The sequence below is a fragment of the Halichoerus grypus genome, chromosome 15 (assembly GCF_964656455.1).
Source record: "Halichoerus grypus chromosome 15, mHalGry1.hap1.1, whole genome shotgun sequence".
In the NCBI taxonomy this organism is placed as follows: domain Eukaryota; kingdom Metazoa; phylum Chordata; class Mammalia; order Carnivora; family Phocidae; genus Halichoerus; species Halichoerus grypus.
In genome coordinates, this window is record NC_135726.1 from 48,195,284 (window position 1) to 48,212,736 (window position 17,453).

The 17,453-nt window shown below is 55.0% G+C and overlaps 1 protein-coding gene across 2 annotated transcripts; it reads right to left on the minus strand.

The window, feature by feature from the left end:
• Positions 1-8,017: 8,017 nt before the first annotated feature.
• SERTAD1 (SERTA domain containing 1) lies at positions 8,018-11,123 on the minus strand. 2 transcript variants are annotated; one of them, XM_036095073.2, is made up of 2 exons: positions 10,977-11,123; positions 8,018-9,078 (listed from the first exon to the last, which is right to left on the minus strand). In XM_036095073.2, the coding sequence occupies exon 2, from the start codon at positions 9,076-9,078 to the stop codon at positions 8,365-8,367; it is 714 nt and encodes a 237-aa protein (XP_035950966.1). In that variant the 5' UTR covers positions 10,977-11,123; the 3' UTR covers positions 8,018-8,364. The 2 variants fall into 2 exon arrangements, with proteins under 2 accessions (XP_035950966.1, XP_035950965.1); XM_036095072.2 differs by having other exon boundaries at positions 10,968-11,123.
• Positions 11,124-17,453: the final 6,330 nt, after the last annotated feature.

Genomic DNA, 17,453 nt, shown 5'->3' on the forward strand with positions numbered 1-17,453 from the left:
ATGCCCTTCAGAGCAGGTTGGGGTGAGGGCCTGTCATTTGGGCCCTGGGCCCTTCAGCTGAGCTGGGCCTGCTGGAAGAATCCTCCAGTTGGCACCCTCTTCTCCCCATGGCTGGTGCTAATCCCATTTAGGATCTCTCCCCATCCAGAGCTTCAGCTTCCCCAACTGCCAGTGATCGGGTGCCCTCAGCAGTGGGAGTGAGGAGTGGACCCAACTCGTCTGGGCACCTAGACCTGTCTGGGCCCCTAGACCGTCTGTGAGGCCGAGGGGGAGGCGCTCTGGCAGTGGGCCTCCCAGCGGCCTCAGTCCGTCCCTGCTCCAGCACCTCTCAGGTTTGAACACCTGGGCGAGGTATTTCACCTCTCAGGGACTCGGTTTCATCTGTGAAATGGAGCCAGTGATGAGTGGCTTTGAGGATTCACAAAATAACAGCAGGTGCTTAGAATAGTCCCAGTATATAGTAAGCGCTCAAGTAATGTACGCTAGTCTCAAATGACAGCGATTGGAGGGGGGGCTCTGCATCTCAAAGTGTCTCATATCCAGCTTTTGCTCACCGGTGGCCCCACTTTCTCTCTTACCCAAGGGGAGCTCTGGGTGAGGGACAAAATCCAGCTCAGGCACTGACCTCCTACCACCAAGCTCAGTCCTGCCTCCCCAGATCCCTATCCCAAGCACCAAAAAGCCTGCCCCAGCCTAGGCATCCTGCCCCAGCTCTTCGGAAGCAGCAACTCATCTACTCTCGCACCAGCCCTGTGAGGTGGCCTCCATCAGCCCATTTCACAGATGGGAAAGCAGAGGGACAAAGGGTGCAGTATCCTGCCCAAGACTGCATAACCAGAAAGAGGGGAACCTTGGGATTTGAACCCATGGTCTGGCTCTGAAGTCTGTGCCTTTAACTCCTATACCACACTGCCTCCTGAGCCCCCAGGGATCCTCCCAGCACCTCCCAGCGCCTCCCAGGACCCTGGTTCTCATTCCCACGGTTTCTCAGCCTGGCCAAGGATCGGGTAAGACCGGCTGATCTCTTACCACTAGGCCTCCAGACACCTCGAGAGCTCCCGGTCGTCTGCTCAGCCCCAGCCCCAGGCTGGGGGGGAAAAGGAATGGGGAGGGGGAGGAGGGGGGAGACCCCCAGCCATTGGCTGCCGAGGCATGACATCACCAGGGAGTGGGTGGTGGGGAAACAAACATCCCCCTCTCCCAGCTACATCCACCGGCAAAGGGGGTGGGGAGCCATAAGGCGGAAGGGACAGCCGCTGCCCTTGCCTGGGCTGAGACCTCCACCGGGAGCCTCGGTCCAGGGACCTGCACATTGCTGCTGCCACTTGGAGGCTAAGCACCCGACTAGCATTATTTCCTGGCTTCCAGACCCAGGCACGGGCCCCGCTGGCTCCTGGGGCCCCTAAAATAAACTCCTTCCGCTGCCTCTTTTCGGTCATTTTGGGTTCAAATCCCAGCCCAGTCACCTGCTGGATGAGTGACAGCATCTTTCTGAGCCTCATTTTCTTCATCTCTAAAACAGGGATAATAAACGTGCCCACCTCCTGGGGTTGTCAGAAAGATGAGATGAGTTAAAAGAGGCTAAAAGCCTGGCATCAAGTGAGTGCCACTTATGTTTTGCATTCACGCAAATTAGGGGGCTGGCTACACTGGTCATGGGGAGGAGGGCTTTGGGTCTGAGTGAGACTGGGCACAGAGGAACCCCACTTCTCTGTTTAATGGAGTTTCCCTGTTGGCGGGACACCTATCATGTGCTAAGTACTGTGCTGGGCACCCTAAGCTCTGCTCCCAGAATCCAGGGTGCAAGGTGAGCACATTACGCCCGGTATTTAGCTACACGACCAGGAAGTGGTGGAGCTGGGGTCCAACCCCACTTCTGCTGGGCCCCGGAGACCCTGCAACTCTCGTCTGTCCTCTTCATATAACACACAAGGAGGCTCAGAGATGGTGACACCCAAGGTCACCCACCGCAAGTCATTGGTAGCAACAGGATTTGAACCCAGACCTGCGCAACTCCCAAAGCAAGACCACCAGGCCTCACCCTGATCCCCTGGCCCCCAACCCCAGCCTGCCCTGACTCACCGGACCCCGGGGGGCGGCACAGAGAGCACAAGTACCCCCACATGCCCCTGGCGCCCACCCGGCCCGCTGGTTCCGATGCTCCCGGCTCTCTGAGCCCCGGCCTGGGGCCAGGGCTGGGATGAAACCCGGGATTACCCCCAAAGCGCGCGTCAGCAGCTTCTTTCCCATTGTCCAGCTAGACACGGCCACCAGGCCTTCACCTCAGTTGTCAAACTCGCTCCTCACACCAGCCCCCTGGCCCCTCGGTGGACCTGTACCCCACCCCACACCGAGAGTTTGGGGCCTACTCCCGAGGGCGTAGGGGACCAGGAGCAGGTTGGCAGGATCCCAGAATGCTAGGGGCCTCCCCCCTTCTCTCCAAAATGCCCCCTGCCCACTCTCAGCCGCCAGGGAAGGCAGGAATGTGCTGAGCTCTGGGAAATGCTTTCCAGGCCTGACAGCCACCAAGGGTTGGGGTGTGGCCAGGACTCCACCAGAATCCTTCTCCTGGGAAGGGTGGAAGGAACAGAGTGATCAGGGCGGCTGATGGGCCTGAGGAGACCCTCACCCCAGCGCATTCTCTCTGTCTCATTGATTCCTTCAACCATTCGTGTGTTCGTTTATTCTCTCAACAAACACAAGCCCTGGGCGGCAGCCTCTTTGCTGGGCATTGGCAACACCGACAGACGTAAATTTACCGGGGGCAGGGGCAGGCTCAGGGAAGGATTTCTGGAAGACCCGACATCTGAAGTCAAACTGGTTGGTTGAGAAGGAGGGAGCCAGGTAAAAAAAAAGTGTAGGAAGGAGTTTCCAGGGAAAAGGACAAATGCAGGCAAAGTACCAGAGGGGAGAAAGGGAACAGTCTTTATCCAAGGTCAGCAGTCCGTGAGCATCTGGTCTGGTGTCCAACTCTATGCTGGATGGTGCCGAGGACACAGTGTGACTTAGATAGCCTGGGCCTGCTTTCACAGAGTTCACAGTCCAACAGGGACATAGACCCAGAACGGCCAGGATTGTGATGAGAGAGTTGCAGGCAGAAAGGTCAGGGCCTTGATGGGGGAGCCCAGGAAAGGTGCCTGCTCCAGCCCAGCAAGGGAGGTCAGGGAAGGCTTCCTGGAGGAGGAGACATGTGAACTGAGACTTGAGTGACCCACAGGAACCAGGCAAGAGAGGACGGAGAACAGTTTTATGGGCAGAGGGAAAAGCCCATGCAGAGGACCTGAATCCAGAGGGAGTTCAGCACATGTGGAATTTCTAGAACTTGAGAACTGAGTCCGTGCTCATGGCTGGGTCTGCAGGGCTAAACATGCCATTTCCTCATATCTCCTCCTCATTTATACATTTATTCAGCAGCTATTCGCAGACAGCTCTTCTGTATCCACCCCTGTGCTGTGTCACGGTAGTGACCATGACCGTGGCCTCACAAGGCTCACAGTTGGGGGGTGGGTATGGGGGCAGACATTCAAGAAGTGCTCAGTGAAAGGAGTGCATAATTCACACTGAGTTAAGCAGTATGAGGGACAGATCTAGGTCTACAAGAGGGGCCTGGCACTCTGGGACCATCAGAAAGGACAGGGAGGGCTTCCTGGAGGAAGTGACATTTGAGCCGGCAGCTGAAGGATACATAGGCATTCATGCAAGGCTGCAGGGCAGGTGGTGGATCAAGGAGAGTGGGTTTCAAGGCCAGGGAATGGCCTGTGCCAGTGACCCCTTTGAGAAATCGGTGAACGTGAAGGAGTGAGGGGAAACTGAGGGGAGGCCTGTGGTCAGCAGCGCCTGTGAAGAGGGGCTGAGACTTTGTCCTAAGGGCCTTGTGTGCCTCGTGCCTTCAGGAGGGACAGAGTCAATGGAGTTTTAAGAGTCGAGGGTGGAGGGGCGCCTGGGTGGCTCAGTCGTTAAGCGTCTGCTTTTGGCTCAGGTCATGATCCCGGGGTCCTGGGATCGAGCCCCACATCGGGCTCCCTGCTCAGCCAGGAGCCTGCTTCTCCCTCTCCCACTCCCCCTGCTTGTGTTCCCTCTCTCCCTGTGTCTCTCTCTGTCAAATAAATAAATAAAATCTTAAAAAAAAAAAAAAAAAGAGTCGAGGGTGGAAAGTCTGACTACAGGCCAGGCTAGAGTCGGGAAGAAAATCCTCTCTGCTCGGGGTCAGCCAGACAAGGGAGGCTGGTACGCACTCTTCGGTCTCTCTCTGCCTCTCAGAGCGCAGATACCCCTGAACGCAGGCCCCAGAGATTGGGAACAAGCATTCAGCCTTTTGCTATGTCAGCTGCGTTTTGTGGTTGCCCTTCAGCGGGTGAAGGAAGCTTCTTTTCCTAGTTTGCTGTTTTGTCACGAAGGGTGTGTGTCTGTCTGTGTGTCTGTGTGTCTCTCTCCCGTGTTCCGTGTTCCTCTCCTTGTCTCTGTCCTCATTCCTTGTCTCTGTCTCTCTCTCCGTGTGTCTGTCTCTCCCTTTCTCTGTCGCTCTCTCTGTGTCTCTCGCTTTCCCTCTCCCGAGGGGGTGTGGCCATGGGCAGTTGAGTTTAGGGGTGGCACCAGTGTTCTGGTTCCGGCCAAGTTCACCTCAGTAAACACAGGACATCCTGTGGGGCCGGGGAAAGAGGTGGAAGCTTGTCCTCAGGGACCACCCTCTCCCACCCACTCGGAGCCAAGTGGCAGCCGGGTCCCCAGCGGTGCAGCCAATATCTCCCTCCCTCCGTCCCATCCTCTCTACCTGCTCCTGCCTCCTAACCTCCCTACCAAGCTCCAGACCCACGGGCCCAGCAATCCGGATGCCTTCTCCTGGTTGTCCCCCTGGAGCCCCTCTCATCCCCTGTGTTCCTCTCTGGCTTCAGCACCAACCCCAGGCCTGCTTGTCCCCCTAGTCACCATCCCAGGGCAGCCCCGCTGTTCCCCCCCCCCTCCCCCAGGTTAGAGCCCTGGGCCTCGTCCTAGGCCCCTGCCCCATTGAGGCTCATCAATCCCAGAGCCTGTCCTCTTGGCTTGCCAAGCGCCTCTCCCTGTCCTCCCAACCACCCTGCCACGGGCGTGGTGTCCCTTCCCAGCCTCCCCTCAGGGCTCCCACCTCATCCACGTGGCAGCCAGAGGGATCCCTGCACTTCGTGACTCCCTCATGCCTTAGCAGTAAAGTCCCTCCCCCGGGGCCCCTTGTGTGCTGGCCCCCCGCAGACCCTTCCAGCCTCATCACTTGCCTCACTGCTCCTCCCTCTTTCCACCCAAACCCAGAGCTTCCAGATCCCTGAAAACGTTGTAAAGTCCCTCTTGTCCTAGCTCTTGCTTGTGCTCTTCCCTCTGCTTAGAACACCCCCCTTCCCCCAGAACCACAGCCCTTGGAGGTGGGCACTGTTGCTGTTCCAGTTTACAGATGAGCTCCCCGAGGCCCAGAGAAGTGAAGTGCCTTGCCTAGGGTCACACAGAATGGCAAAGCAGAGGTTCAAAGGCAGATGGTCTGGCTTTGAAGCAACACCTCTGCTCAAAGGCTCATTGGGTCAATAATCATTGCCTAAATGATTTCCGCACTGGGATTGTAGGCGCTCCGTAAATATTCATTCAATGCGTGAATGGGACAGTGTTGGAAGGCGAGCCTTGGAAGGGGCAGAGTTCAGATCTCAGAGGACTGAGATAGATTCTGAGGGCCTGGAGCTGAGGAGAGACGTGGTCAGGTTTGCCTTTTACATAGGGCCAGGCACGCAGTAGTTACTCATAAATCTTCGCTGAATGAAGGGAGGGAGGGAGGAGAAGGACAGCAAGGACAGCTCTCCCAGGTGTCCAAGGGGAGAGGTGGGTGAGTCATGGGGGTGTCCCCGTGAATGCCCCTGGAAGGGAGCTCGCCTGGGGAGTGTCCTGGTGGGAGCACACAGAAGCTCTGTAAAAAGCAGTGCCAGGGCTGGTGGCTCAGCTAGGAATGGTGTGGGCTCTGGAATCTGCTGGCTGAGGTAGTGTGGCCTCTTGAGGTTGAGCCTGAGGGCGGAGGGGCACACGAGAGCCAGGGAGCCTGCACAATCATCTGGGGCTCAGACTTGGGGAGGGTGGGGTGGGTCCTCAGGCATGAGCTGCTCATAAACCTGAGGGTACCAGAGGGAAGGGACTAGCACTGATCTAGCCCATATGGTGCTTTTATGCAAAAGGCCTGCCCCTTGCCCAAGGCGCTTGACCTCCATCTGCTGGGAAACTGTTGTAGTAAATATGTAAATGAATGGTGCCTGAAACATGCATGGTAGCCCCTTAAATATGGAGTTTATGTGCAGTGCACAACCTGTACAACTGTCTGCAGAGGCTCTGGGGAGGGGGGCATCGCTGGCCAAGCAGGCACAAGGGCAGATGGGAGCATCGTTGACAGATGGGTAGGCTGTCTGCACCAGCATGTATCACAGATTATCCCCCAATTTGGCACCAGAGACGTCAGAAACAGGCTCCCAGAGTGTTGTAAACAGAGGGCATTGCTGACCTCACACTGGGGGGCCTTCTTGACCACACGACAGACCTCAAGGGAACCTAAGGCAGTGGCATCTCAGGCCCCCAGACTGAGCACCAGGGGGCATTGCTGAGCCCAACACCCAAACTCCCAAGGTCTGGGTTCGGGTCAAAACTGAGTCTGAGTCCCAGTGCCCAGGAGCTGGAGTCCCCAGGTGTTGGAGTCGGGCACCCGGAAGACCCTCAGCCACCGCACCAGCTCGCTTTGGGCCATTTCCACTCCCCCTCCCTGGGCCGCCTCAGCCACTTCCAGAAATGGGCAAGACTTCCTCTCCTCCTCCAGGAAGCTCCACTCTGCCCGCCCCTTCCCGGCCCAAGGGGCCGCCGAAGCTGCCCGCCTCCCCCAGTTCCACCCCAATTTCAGCCTCCCTAGAGCTTCCGGCCGGAGGGGAGGCCCCGGGGCCCAACGATTTTGGTGGGGCCCAACGATTTTGGTGTCCTCTCGCCGGCGTCTTCCCCCTTCGAGGCCCAGCTGGCCCCGCAGTTCACCGTCCGGCCCTCTGCTCCTCCCCGTCCCCTCCCCCCCCCCGCCGCCTCCGCCCCCGCCCCCCGCAGCTTTCACCGTGCCCCTCCCCCCGCCCGCACCCGGGGCGCTGCCCTGCCCCCCACGGCCGCCAGGAAGGACGCCGCCTGGGTCCCGTGCCAGGCCTCTGAGTGTGCGGCCCCTCCCAGCCGGGCCAGGAATGCGGCTGGACCGCGGGGGCGGCGCAGACACCCGGCGCTCGGGCCAGCGCGATCACACAGGCAGTCGGGCAGGTGGCCCCGGCTCGCCGGCTCGCCAGGCTCCTGGGTTTCTTCTACAAGGAAAGCAGGACCGCCTACCTTGCGGTCAAGCCACTAAACCCGGTGGCTTTATTTCAGAGTCCCCCTCCAAGTTGCCCTATCCCCTGCCCGAAGACAGATTTGAGACCGAGTGGATTTTTTTTTTTTTTTTTAAACTTGCTGGAGTCTCCTTGTCTTTCCCCTGGAGAGCTGGCTCTCCATGCTCTTTGGAGAGGCTCCATCCAGCCTCCAGCTTTGGGCTCTTCTTTCTGGCTCATTCTGAAAGCTCCCTTTTGCCCCCATCCCCAGCCCCAAGATACACAGGTAAGACTCGAGGCACGAGGACATGATTTCAAGCGACCTGGGGCTCCACCACCATCACCATTATGTACACACTGGGCACACCAGGGAAACCTGGCTGAGTACGTTCTGGGGGTTTTCTAGAGGGCCAGTTACCAGAGCTAACTGACCTGCTTATCAGACCAATATAAAGCAGTGAAGTTCATAGTTTGAAACCCACTTCCTCAAGTGATGACCTCTTGGAGCTTCAGGTTTCTGGGCTGTCAAGTGGGGATAGTAATCACACCCATGTTGTTTGGGGGATGGGAAGAGTTAACACACTTCATAAGTGCTCAGCACTGTGCCAGGTGCCCAGGCCCCGCTCACTAAATGTTGGAGGTTATTATGTCACCCTTGCCTTAGCCCAGAGACAAAGCACACAGACTTGAAATTTCCCAGGACTGGTTTTAATTTCCATAAAATGGTGCGGTCTCTTCCCACATCAGGGGAAAGAGTCTCCCAGGATCCAACCCCTGGGGATTCAGTCCGGCACAGGGCCTGGTCCAAATCACTTCCAGCCACCAGGCCCTATCCTCCCATCCCCAGGGCCAATCCCAGACTCCCCTCATGAGTCCTAGACAAGAGGACGGAGGTGGAGTGGCTCAGGACTGGATTCTGTCTCTCCAAAGCCCCTCTCTCTGTTCTAGGGAAGCCAGCTGTGTCTTTCCAAGGAGAGTTGGTCCAGCCACCAGGCTCAGTTTGGACACCAGACCATCATCCCCGCTGTGGGGGTCAGCGCCCCGGACCCGGCGGCCGCTCCAGGGCCTGTGTGCCCACCAACACGTCCAGGAGGTAGTCCAGTTCGGCCTCATCGAGCTCCAGAGCCTCCTCCTTGCCAGGCCCATCCTCAGGGCCAGGTTTGAGGCCCTCGGAGGCTGGTGCCCAAAGTTCACTGTCATACATAGAGGTGTCGATGTCCTCAAACAGGCCCTCAAGCTCATCGTCCAGCAGACAGCCAGTGGCTGGGCCCAGCAGGTCCAAGGCACCCAGGCTGGGGGGGGATCCCCCCGTGGGGCGGCCTAGGGGCCCCTCATCCACCAAGGGCTGGGGGGCCTGGCTCAGGCCCTCGATATGGCTGAGGTCCTCCAGCAGGCTGGCCATGGAGGCCGAGAGGGCGGCGTCGGAGCTGGCCAGCAGGCTGTCAGCCACACAAGGGGCCGCAGGTGGGCTGGGCACAGGTGGCAGGGTCGGTTCGGGTGCCATGGACGCCTGGATGCGCCGCAGCGTGTTCACTACCAGAACCAGGTGCCGCAGGTCCGGCTCGCTCTGCCGCAGGCTGTGGTGGAGCTTGAGCACCGAAAGGTCAAAGAGGGAACTGGAGGCCGTGGCCGGGGGGGCCTGTGCCGCTGCTGGGAGGCTGGGATCCAGCCACCAGGCGTCCACTGCCAGCGTTTCCTTCTCCTGCTCCTCCTCCCGCTTGCGCTTCAGACCTTTGCTCAGCATCATCTGCAGGGAGGGAGGAGTCATCGGTTATAGAAAGTCAACGTGAAGTTCAGACCCTGGCTCTGAGAACTGATGTCTGGTGGGATCTTGGGCAGACCATTTAATTTCCTGAGCCTATGCTTTCTTAGGGAAACTTTTTTTTTTAAATATTTTATTTTATTTATTTGACAGAGAGAGAGAACGCGAGAGAGGGAACACAGCAGGGGGAGTGGGAGAGGGAGAAGCAGACTTCCCGTGGAGCAGGGAGCCCGATGTGGGACTTGATCCCAGGACCCTGGGATCATGACCTGAGCCGAAGGCAGACGCTTAACGACTGAGCCACCCAGGCGCCCCCTTAGGGAAACTTTAAGATACGAATGATAATAGTCATCTACTTCATAGAGTTGTTTTATGGAATCAGTGGGATAATGTACAAAAAAGCACTTATAACACTGTAACTCTTCTGATTAACAAGTACTCTTAATAGCTATTATTATGTATTTCTTCAGCAAACCAGGTGAAATGCCCAATATTCAACCTTTTTTTTAACCCATGAAAGCAGCCGTTTCACATTTATTGAGTGTCTACTACCCATCAGACAAATAAATACAGGAAATGTACAGATGGTGTTAGGAAGATACTAAGAGGTTCTGGGGAGTGGTCAGGGAAGGCTCCTGTGAGGAGGTGACATTTGAGCTGAGCCCTCAAGCAGGAGAAGGAGTCAGCCACAGAAGAACCAGGGAAGCATTCAGGGAAGAGAGAAGAACAAAGGCAAAGAAAGACCTGGAGGCTGGATGAGCTTGAACTGAAAACAAAAACAAAAACAAAAACAAAAACGAAAAAACAAACCCCAAACACCAGTGTGGTCAGCGCACAGAGCAACGCAGGAGGGGATGGGGTTTGGAGAGCAAGCAGGGACAAGGAGTCTGGATTGCACTGTGAGTGTCATTGAAGGATTCTGAGCAGGGAATAGAGTGGCGTTGTGAAATGATTAGATTTCCAGAAGATCCCCCTCGGCTGCTTCGAGGAAGATGAGGGGGTAAGGAAGGGAGACCGAGGAAGAGTGTGGTTCTGAGCTCCATTCAGAGGCTACTGCACTCTGGGGAGGGTGATGATGGTGGCTTGGAGTAGAAAGTGGTTGGCAGTGGACTTGGAAGTTGGTTGATTCAGGATTTATTTGGGAGGCAGAGTAGACAGAGCTTGCCGGGAAATCCTGACGGGCACCGGGGGTCACTGAGAGAACTTTGAGGACCCACACTTTCCCCGGGGTAGGAGCTCCTGGAGTTCTGGACCCCAGGCCCAACTTGCTTTTTTGAGTCTGGAAGCTTGCAGGATCCAGTCCCCGGGCCCTTGCCCAACAGGACCTTAAGAGTGACCCCTCACACTACTCAAAACGGTCCTCGCCTCCTTCCCTGAAGACCAGGGAGTCCAGAACCGCAGGAATTCAGCCCCCACCCGAACTCCGCCCCCCGGTCCCGGCGCCCCCTAGCGGCACCAGGACGGCTTTCCCCGGGGATCCGGCCCCTCGGACCCCGGGACCCTCGACACTGCCCCATGCCCTGGCTGTCGCTCCTGCCTGCCCCCCAGGGCCGTGCGGGCCGGGATCCCCGGAGGGCTGTTCTGCCCTCTCGGCCCGTGCTCGCTTCCGGCAGGCAGTGGAGGCGGCTCCTCCCGAAGCGGCGGCGGCGGGGGCGGGTGAGTCACGCAGCCGGAGCCAGAGAGCCGGCGCCTCCGCCCCCTTCCCGGGCTGCGGCGTGATTCACCCAGCCCGGCCGGGCGGCACTTAGGGGCCCGCGCATCTTGATCCCGGGCAGCCCCTGCGCTCACCGGCCGGACCCGGGGATCGAACCTGCCAAACGACCCCGCCGCGGGTTTCCCTTCTCTCCTCAGGCCCCTTCACTTCATTTACATACCTAGCTTACCCGCTGCCAATCAGAACGAAGAGGGATCCACGCGCAGCCAATCAGGAAACGGCGACGGAAGCATCGCTCGCTCGCTCTCCTTCAGCGACCGGCGCCTGGGTCGGGAGACGCAGTTCTGACTCCGGCGCACGACTCCAGGCTCCTGACTCCCCTTAACTACCGCCCCCGCCCGTAGTGGCCCCGCCCTCCACCCGGGGATTGGCCTTGGACGGTGATGGGCGGAGCCTATAGGGGGAATGTTCCAAGGGGGGAGGGTGGCTTCACGGCGCATGCCCGGCGACTGCGTGAGGGGACGGGGACAGGTGGGTTGGCTGTTTTCGCTGCGGGACAGTGGCGGGGAGGGGTTTCTTGCTTCTCAAGGTGCGGGCCCCTCACACCTGCCCAGACACTTGCCAAAAGCCAGCAGTTGAGCTCCTTACAGACCCAACCCTAACAGGGGTCTGCATTCGAAGCCAGATAGGCATGGGTTCAAATTCTGACCATTCCCAAGATCGATGTGCGATCTGGGAAAAATGCTTGGACTTTTCTGAGCCACACGAAGTCTGTTAAATGGGCATCTTCTTGCCTACCTCTTGAGAGTTAGGAAAATTAAAATAAGGTTGCGTCTGTGAGAGCACTACAGCACACTGACCAAATGCGGGGCAGTTGGACTCAATGGTGGTTACAGGAGGGGGGGGAGGGGGGGGAGGAGGAGCGGGCGGGGTAGGAGTGGAGCCATCGGCGTCGCGTCTTGGGCTCCATTCCCTAAGTAGCTGTGCGATTTGGGGCCAGTGTTTTAATCCCCTAGGGTCTCAGTTTCCTCACCTTTTTAAAATGAGATTATTTTGAGGATTAAAAAGGATAATCGCACAGTGCCGCCAGGCTGGCTCAGTCGGAGGAGCCTGCGACTCTTGATATCCGAGTTGTGAGTTCAAGCCCCTCGTGTGTAGAGATTACTTAAAAATAAGATCTAAAAGAAAAAAGAAAAAAAAGTAATTGCACAAAATGCTCAGAATGGTGCACAACATGTTCTTTTGTTGGTGGTAATAGCCGTTGTGGTTATAGCACAGGCGCTTAGTTTAAGGCGGGACACACGGGGTCGGGTGTAGGTAGACAAGAGTTTAACACTTGTCTGATAAACTGACAATGGGGCTTAGCTTCTCCAAGTAGCTCATTTGCTAACTTTTCTGGAGTTGTGGGAAAAACTATTATGAGTAAAGCTCTGGCCAAAGTAAGCTCCAGAAAATGCTAACTATACTAGTTGATTCAGGCGGCAATTACCAATGGATGTTCAAACCTTAGGGTGAAAGGTTAACAGGATCTTGGCAGGCTCCAACACATTCCCCCACAGGTTACTTGCTAACTGCCAAGGGGGGAATATCCTTTTATGGTGTGGAGATGTGGTGCTCACCACCTTAACCATGTAAAGAAACTCTGCATCCACAATCATGGGACACCCCGACATTGGGTGCCACCCGATATGATGCATTAGGAAGTACACAACATTCCCTGTGGAGCCTCCCTGTTAAATTTCATAAACTGAATCTCATGAAGCCTCTAGACCTAACATTCAGCTTACAGGAAACAGAGAGGAACAAATTAAACATGAACACAATCAGACAAATACAGAATGTGGGACATCTGTAAGCACAACTGGGCTGTTCCATCAAAAATTCAATTTTGAGAAAACAGAAAAAGGGATTGGTGGGGCTGATGGTGGAGAACTTTCTGGAATGAAAGTTACTATATAATTTCGTTATTACAACCAAATAAGCATATGAACCCTCACTGAATCCTGATTTGGGGAGGAGGATACAGCTACAAAAGATATCCTTGGGGGGGGGGGGCGCGCCTGGGTGGCTCAGTCAGTTAAGCATCTGCCTTCAGCTCAGGTCATGATCTCGGGGTCCTGGGATCCAGCCCGCACTGGGCTTCCTTCTCAGTGGGGAAGCCTGTTTCTGCCTCTGCCTCTCCCCCAGCTCATGCTCTCTCTCTCAAGTAAATAAATAATAAAATAAAATCTTGAAAAACAAAAAAGAAATGCCTGCTGAGCCATTAGGGGTAGAATGTTAAGATATCTACAATCTGGGGCGCCTGGGTGGCTCAGTCGTTAAGCGTCTGCCCTCAGCTCAGGTCATGGTCCCAGGGTCCTGGGATCGAGCCCCGCGTCGGGCTCCCTGCTCAGCCAGAAGCCTGCTTCTCCCTCTCCCAATCCCCCTGCTTGTGTTCCCTCTCTCGCTGTCTCTCTGTCAAATAAATAAATAAAATCTTAAAAAGAAAAATATCTACAATCTACTTTCCAATGGTTCAGCAAAAGAAAAAAATATGCATATATACATATGTAGATAAAGGAAACAAAATATTAACAATTAAATCTAGGTGGGAGGGTATACAGGCGCTCAGAATACATTTTCCCCCCATCTTTTCTATATGCTTAAATTTTTTTCCATAATAAAAAGAGGGTAAAATGCTAATTAGAACCGGCCCCTGCCAGGCAAATTCACATAATTTCCCCTACAACCTATCCTTATGGATTGGGGGAAAAAAAGGAGGCTCTGAGTCTCCAAGTGGCTTGCTCCAGATCACATGCTGGAGAGCTCAGAGGAATCTCAAGAGCTTGGTCAACCTGTATTTATTGAGCACCTACTATATTATGGGCACCGTTGTAGACACTAGGGGAACAGCACTGGATAAGCCTCATACGGTCTCTCTTTTCATGGATCAGGGGAGGGGGTAAACAGAGAAAAGAAGTCTGACAACAAAAACATCCATGGACCGAACCCCTTCTGTGTGCCAGGCACTGTTGTAGGCATTGATGATAGGCAGTAAAACTATAGACAAAAATCCCTGATGTGAGGGCGGTGGACAATACACTTAAAATAATAAAGAAATAATTTAGTGTCTTAGAAGGTGACAAGTGAAAAGGAAAAGAATAAAGCAGAGCAGGAGGAGAGGAGTAAAAGGGCCTGCAGTGTAGATAGGGTACTGGTGCGGGTAGGAAATTCCGAGTAGACCCGATGAAATGAGAGAGGTAGTAAGGTTCTGGGAGAAGAATGCTCCAGCCAGAGGGGAAGGGCCAATACAAAGGCCCTGAGGAAGGAGTCTGCCAGGCAGCGAGGCCAGTGTAGCTTGGGGGGGTCAGAGAAGCTTTCAGGCCGTTTAGAGCCCTCTACGGAACGCTATGTTTTATTCCGAATGGGATGAGACCCTGGAAGATGAATAAACGAGGAAGATAATTTCGGCCTCTGTTCAGTGCCTTGAAGAAAACAAAATAGGACGGGATAATAGGGAGGCCTGTGCCAGGGTGGTCCAGGAGAGCGTCCTTGAGGAGGTGACCCTGGAGCTGAGACCAGAAAGAGCAGGAGCCAGGAATTCAAAGGGCTGGGGGAAGGGAGAGGGAGAGAGACCAGGCCTTGGGAAATGAAACCAGAAGCAAGCCACCGGGTAGGGCAGGCCTGGGGAGGAGCCTCCGCCCGCGGGGGAGGGGGAGGGGAGAGGGAGGGGAGCGCCCCGCCCCCAGCCGGCCGCCCCACCCGGCCTCTGGGGAGGGAGTAGGCGCCGGGCCGGCTCCAGCCGCCACCGCCTCCGGGGTATTCCGCCGCCCCGCCCACTCGGGGTGGGGGAGTTGGCAGGTGGGAGGGGCCTGCCCCGCCGGCCACGCCCCGCGGCGGCCGCGCCCCATCCCCCCACCGCGGGCCGGAGGAGGGCAGTTTGGGGAAGGTGGACTATGCCCTCAGACCCGGTCCTTCTGCGGACGAGCCTTTGTATTTCTCTCATCAGTTCTTTAACCGGGCAGGAGCTGGGCCTCTCTGAGCCGCAGTTTGTTTATCCGGAAAGTGGGGGTGCTCCTCATACTGCCCTCACGGTGGTACTAGCAAGCTACACGATTCCTTTTTACTCAGTTATCTGTAAGGCAAAGAGGGCCTCTTAAAAGGTGAGTCAGGTCTCATCCCTGCTCTGCTCAGCAGCCTTCCATGGCTTCCATCTCATTCGGATGCTCTCTTCTTGTACACTCTGCTGCAGCTACACTGACCTCTTCAGGGTCCCGCAAACACTCCACTCATGCTCTGACCTCAGGGCCTTTGCACTAGCTGTTACCTCTGCCAGGATCGTTCCCCCCCCCCCCCCCCCCCCCCCGTCCCCCGGCCTGACATGACTCACTTCTCACCTCCTTCAGGTCTTTACTCAAATGTCACCTTGTCAGTGAGGCCTTCTCTGGCCATCCCATTGAAATAACAACACCCCAGCCACTTTCTTGCTTTCTTTTTCTCTACAGCATTTATCACCTCCTAACAGACTGCATATTTCACTCATTTTTCTATGTATTTCAGCCTTCCCCAACTAAGCTGTGTGAGAACAGGAGCTGTCTATTTTATTCCCGTGCCTGGAAGAGCACCAGGCCCACAGTAGGCACTCAATAAATGTAAGCAATTATTGGAATCCCTAGGGTACATCGGGTCCTCCTTTTCGTGGTTTACACAGTCGCTCGGTGAGGTAGGTACTACCTGAGGGCTGACGTTGGGACATGCTGGTGTGTTTGAAGAACTGTAGAGAATGGTATAGCTGGAGCACAGGAGTGGCAGAGAGCGGGTAGCGTGAGGAAGATGAATTCAGAGAGGTAAGAGGGAGGGTTGACCGTTGCAAGGTCGGGAGTTCATTTTTTCAACAATAGAAAAAAAACCAACAACATTGTTTTTGAGTGGGGCATAGAGCTGGGCTAAGACCAGCAAAACCCCTCCCTCTCAGAGTTGCTAATAGACCAGAAGGCTAACCATAAACAGGTAATAGATAACTTGAGATAGGATAGATGCTACTAAGAAAATCAAAGAGTGTGGTGGGGGGATGGTGCACCTGGATGTGTTGAGCTACGCAAGGTAGGGAAGACAACTCTGAGAAGGGGACATTTGCATTGGTGAAGCTATAGGAGAAATGTCCTCTGGGCCATTAACAAGTGCAAAGGTCCTGGGGTGAACGAGCTTGGGATGAAATGAGACCAGTGTGACTGGAGGTGAGGAAGAGTGGGAGATTCAGTTGTGAAGTTAGGAGCAAGATTGCCAGGTCTTACAGGCCTTGGTGAAGTTCAGGTTTTATTCTGGGTATGAGAAGTCACTGAGAGTTTTAAGTAGGGGTAAGATATGATCCAATGGGCATCTATATTGAGATGTGAAACACATGTGCCTCAAGGTTCTCATGACCATCTCTTCTCGATGTTGATTGGCACCCATTGGTCAGCTACCCCACTGCTTTCAGATTTAGATGCAAAGCCCCTCTCTGGGCAAGAATCTTGGCTTTGGGCCAGAAAGCACAGGCAAAATCCCCCTCCTTTCCTGGCCTGTGGACTCCGCCCTGATGTGGTTCCTCTTTGCAGACCTTCCAGAAAAGTCCCTAATGCTGTGTAAACTCACCTGCTGAGTCTTCAAAGGTCTTTGCAGACTTAGCCAGTACAGCAATATATCACACTGCACCTTCCCAGGCCTCCCTCTTTTCTCCACTCACCAGCCTGGGCTTGTACCTCCTAAATAAACCCTTAGCACTGTAACTGAAGCCTGATCAACAGTTTTCTAGAAAGATCTTTTTTTTAATAGTTTTTTTTTAATTTTTTTTTTTTTTTTGAGAGAAAGAGCAAGAGAGCACACAAACAGGGGGAGTGGGAGAGGGAGAGGAAGAAGTAGGCTCCCCGCTGAGCAGGGAGCCCTACTCAGTTCGATCCCAGGACCCCAAGATCATGACCTGAGCTGAGGGCAGACGCTTAACCGACTGAGCCATCCAGGTGCCCCTAGAAAGATCTACACTTAATGCTATCTTTGGGCATTTTCTTTCCCCTCTGGACCTCAGCAATACCTTGCATACAATTTTAAGTGCTAAGAGTGACCTATCCTTTTGGTAATTCATGGGACTCAGCTTCTCCCTCCTGTGTGCACCCATGTGGCTAGGGATCCAAGTTTACCAAGAAGCAAAAACACAAATAGTTAAGAACCAGCGTCTGGGGGCACCTGGGTGGCTCAGTCATTGGGCAGGCGTCTGCCTTCGGCTCAGGTCATGATCCCAGGGGCGTGGGATCCAGCCCCGCATCGGGCTCCCTGCTCAGCGGGAAGCCTGCTTCTCCCTCTCCCACTCCCCCGGCTTGTATTCCCTCTCTCGCCGTCTCTGCCAAATAAATAAAATATTAAAAAAAAAAAAGAACTAGTGTCTGGAGGCCAACTTAAGAGTCCCCTGGTCCTTGCTTTTCTTGCGGTGTGATGGGGAGCAAGTGATTTGGCCCCTCTGAACTTGAGGTTCCTCCTATGTAAAGCCTGTTAACAGAATTCTGTATTATCATGAAGATTAAATGACTTAATTCAAACAAAGTGGATAGAATAGTACTCTTAACAAGTACTCAGTAATTATTATGTTTAATAATACACCTGCCCCCACTTTGGCAGGTAAGGGGTGCAGGTGGGGAACTTACCAGGTCCCTCCCAGTGACCCACTGAAATTTAGAAACTTTAGGCAACACCA